We start from the raw sequence: 1,871 nt of genomic DNA, 5'->3' as shown, positions 1-1,871 counted from the left end.
TGAGAGTCTCTTCTTTCACTTTCCTGCCCTGAAGGGCTTTCAGGACAGGTCAGAGCTGCTCCCTAGCCACCGAACAAAGGAAGATGTCCCTGTAAAGTGCCCTGAAATAGGTGGTGTCTGCAGGGAAGAGCAGAGCACACAGCAGGTGGGACGGGGTCTGTGAGCAATGGCAGGGAGGAGATGTGGGGACAGGGAAGCAGCTCCCAGCAGGGACAGCTCCAGGCAGCAGAGACCTGGGCAGGGAGGGAGAGAGAGCTGCTGCCTGAAACACCAAGGGAGGGGGGATTCAGGCACTCCCTGCCAGGCCTTCAGTGCAGGCACCTTCTCTGCAGCAACCCCCTGCTCTCCTCTGCCACCCAGCACGGCCTCTGCCTTCAGGGGCTTTGGGGCATGAGCCACCTCCTCCTCATCTGGACCTCCAGAAGAGGAGAGGTACCTGTGTCCTGCAAGATGATACACAACGAGGAGACTAAGAGTGCCTTCCCTGCAGTGTCACGTCCATAGCTGAAATGCAAGCTCAGGGAATGGTGATTTCTGTAGAGAAGCAGGGGGTTTTACTCAGAGAAGTTTTGGTAAGTTGTCTCTGTTTTTTTCTCAATGGACAGGTACCAGAGACAGCAAATGCCCAACAGCACCTTCCCCACTGAGTTCCTCCTCCTGGCATTCGCAGACACACGCAAGCTGCAGCTCCTGCACTTCGGGCTCTTCCCGGGTATCTACCTGGCTGCCCTCCTGGGCAATGGCCTCATCCTCACAGCCGTAGCCTGCGACCACCGCCTCCACACCCCCATGTACTTCTTCCTCCTCAACCTCGCCCTCCTCGACCTGGGCTCCATCTCCACCACTGTCCCCAAAACCATGGCCAACTCCCTCTGGGAATACTGGGCCATTACCTATGCAGGTTGTGCTACCCAAGCCTTTCTGTTAGTCTTTTTTCTTTCAGCAGAATTTTCTCTTCTCACCATCATGGCTTATGACCGTTACATTGCCATCTGCAAGCCCCTGCACTATGGGACAATAATGGCCAGCAGAACTTGTGTCAACATGGCAGCAGCTGCCTGGGGCAGTACTTTTCTCTATGCTGTGCTGCACACTGCCAATACCTTTTCCCTCCCCCTCTGCCAAGGCAATGCCCTGGACCAGTTCTTCTGTGAAATTCCCCAGATCCTCAAGCTCTCCTGCTCAGATGCCTACCTCAGAGAAGTTGGGCTTCTTGCGTTTAGTGCCATTTTAGCATTTGGGTGTTTTGTTTTCATTGTGCTGTCCTATGTGCAGATCTTCAGGGCAGTGCTGAGGATCCCCTCCCAGCAGGGACAGCACAAAGCCTTTTCCACATGCCTCCCTCACCTGGCTGTGGTCTCCCTGTTCATCAGCACTGGCACATTTTCCTACTTGAAGCCTCCCTCCACGTCCTCCTCATCCCTGAATCTTTTACTGGCAGTTCTGTACTCGGTGGTACCTCCAGCAGTGAACCCCCTCATCTACAGCATGAGGAACCAGGAGCTCAAGGATTCACTGGGGAAACTGGTGACTGGACGTATTTCAGAATGAATAAACTGCTTGTTATCTTCAGCATATTACTCATAATGTAACTGATTAGAGGTGCAGATGCTGTTTATTTATTTATTTATTTTATTTATTTATTTTGTGTGTATGTATTTCTTCTTTATTTTCTTTTTCTTCCAATAGTGTTTTCTGGAAAGAAAGTTTATTCTTCTACCCCTTTCTATTCAAGTATCTACTTGTCTTGTGTGACTCAAAGTCTTGGTGTAAACAAGGAACCAGTCTCTCTTTGTATTTAAATACAAGAAAGAACCCTGCAGTGACATGCTTGCCTGAGATCCTTCCTCAGAGACCTGTGGTGGAGCTGC

The 1,871-nt window shown here is 51.0% G+C and overlaps 1 protein-coding gene across 1 annotated transcript; it reads left to right on the top strand.

Annotated features, from left to right (window-relative positions):
- Nucleotides 1–470: 470 nt before the first annotated feature.
- On the top strand, nt 471–1,551 carry LOC310887791 (olfactory receptor 14A16-like; the record flags this gene model as incomplete). The annotated part of the gene is made up of 1 exon (XM_083813954.1): nt 471–1,551. The coding sequence occupies exon 1, from the start codon at nt 598–600 to the stop codon at nt 1,549–1,551; it is 954 nt and encodes a 317-aa protein (XP_083670080.1). The 5' UTR covers nt 471–597.
- Between the last annotated feature and the right edge of the window lie 320 nt (nt 1,552–1,871).

The sequence above is a fragment of the Anser anser genome, assembly GCF_964211835.1.
Source record: "Anser anser genome assembly, chromosome: 29".
NCBI lineage: Eukaryota > Metazoa > Chordata > Aves > Anseriformes > Anatidae > Anser > Anser anser.
This window is presented reverse-complemented; position numbering and strand designations above follow the sequence as displayed.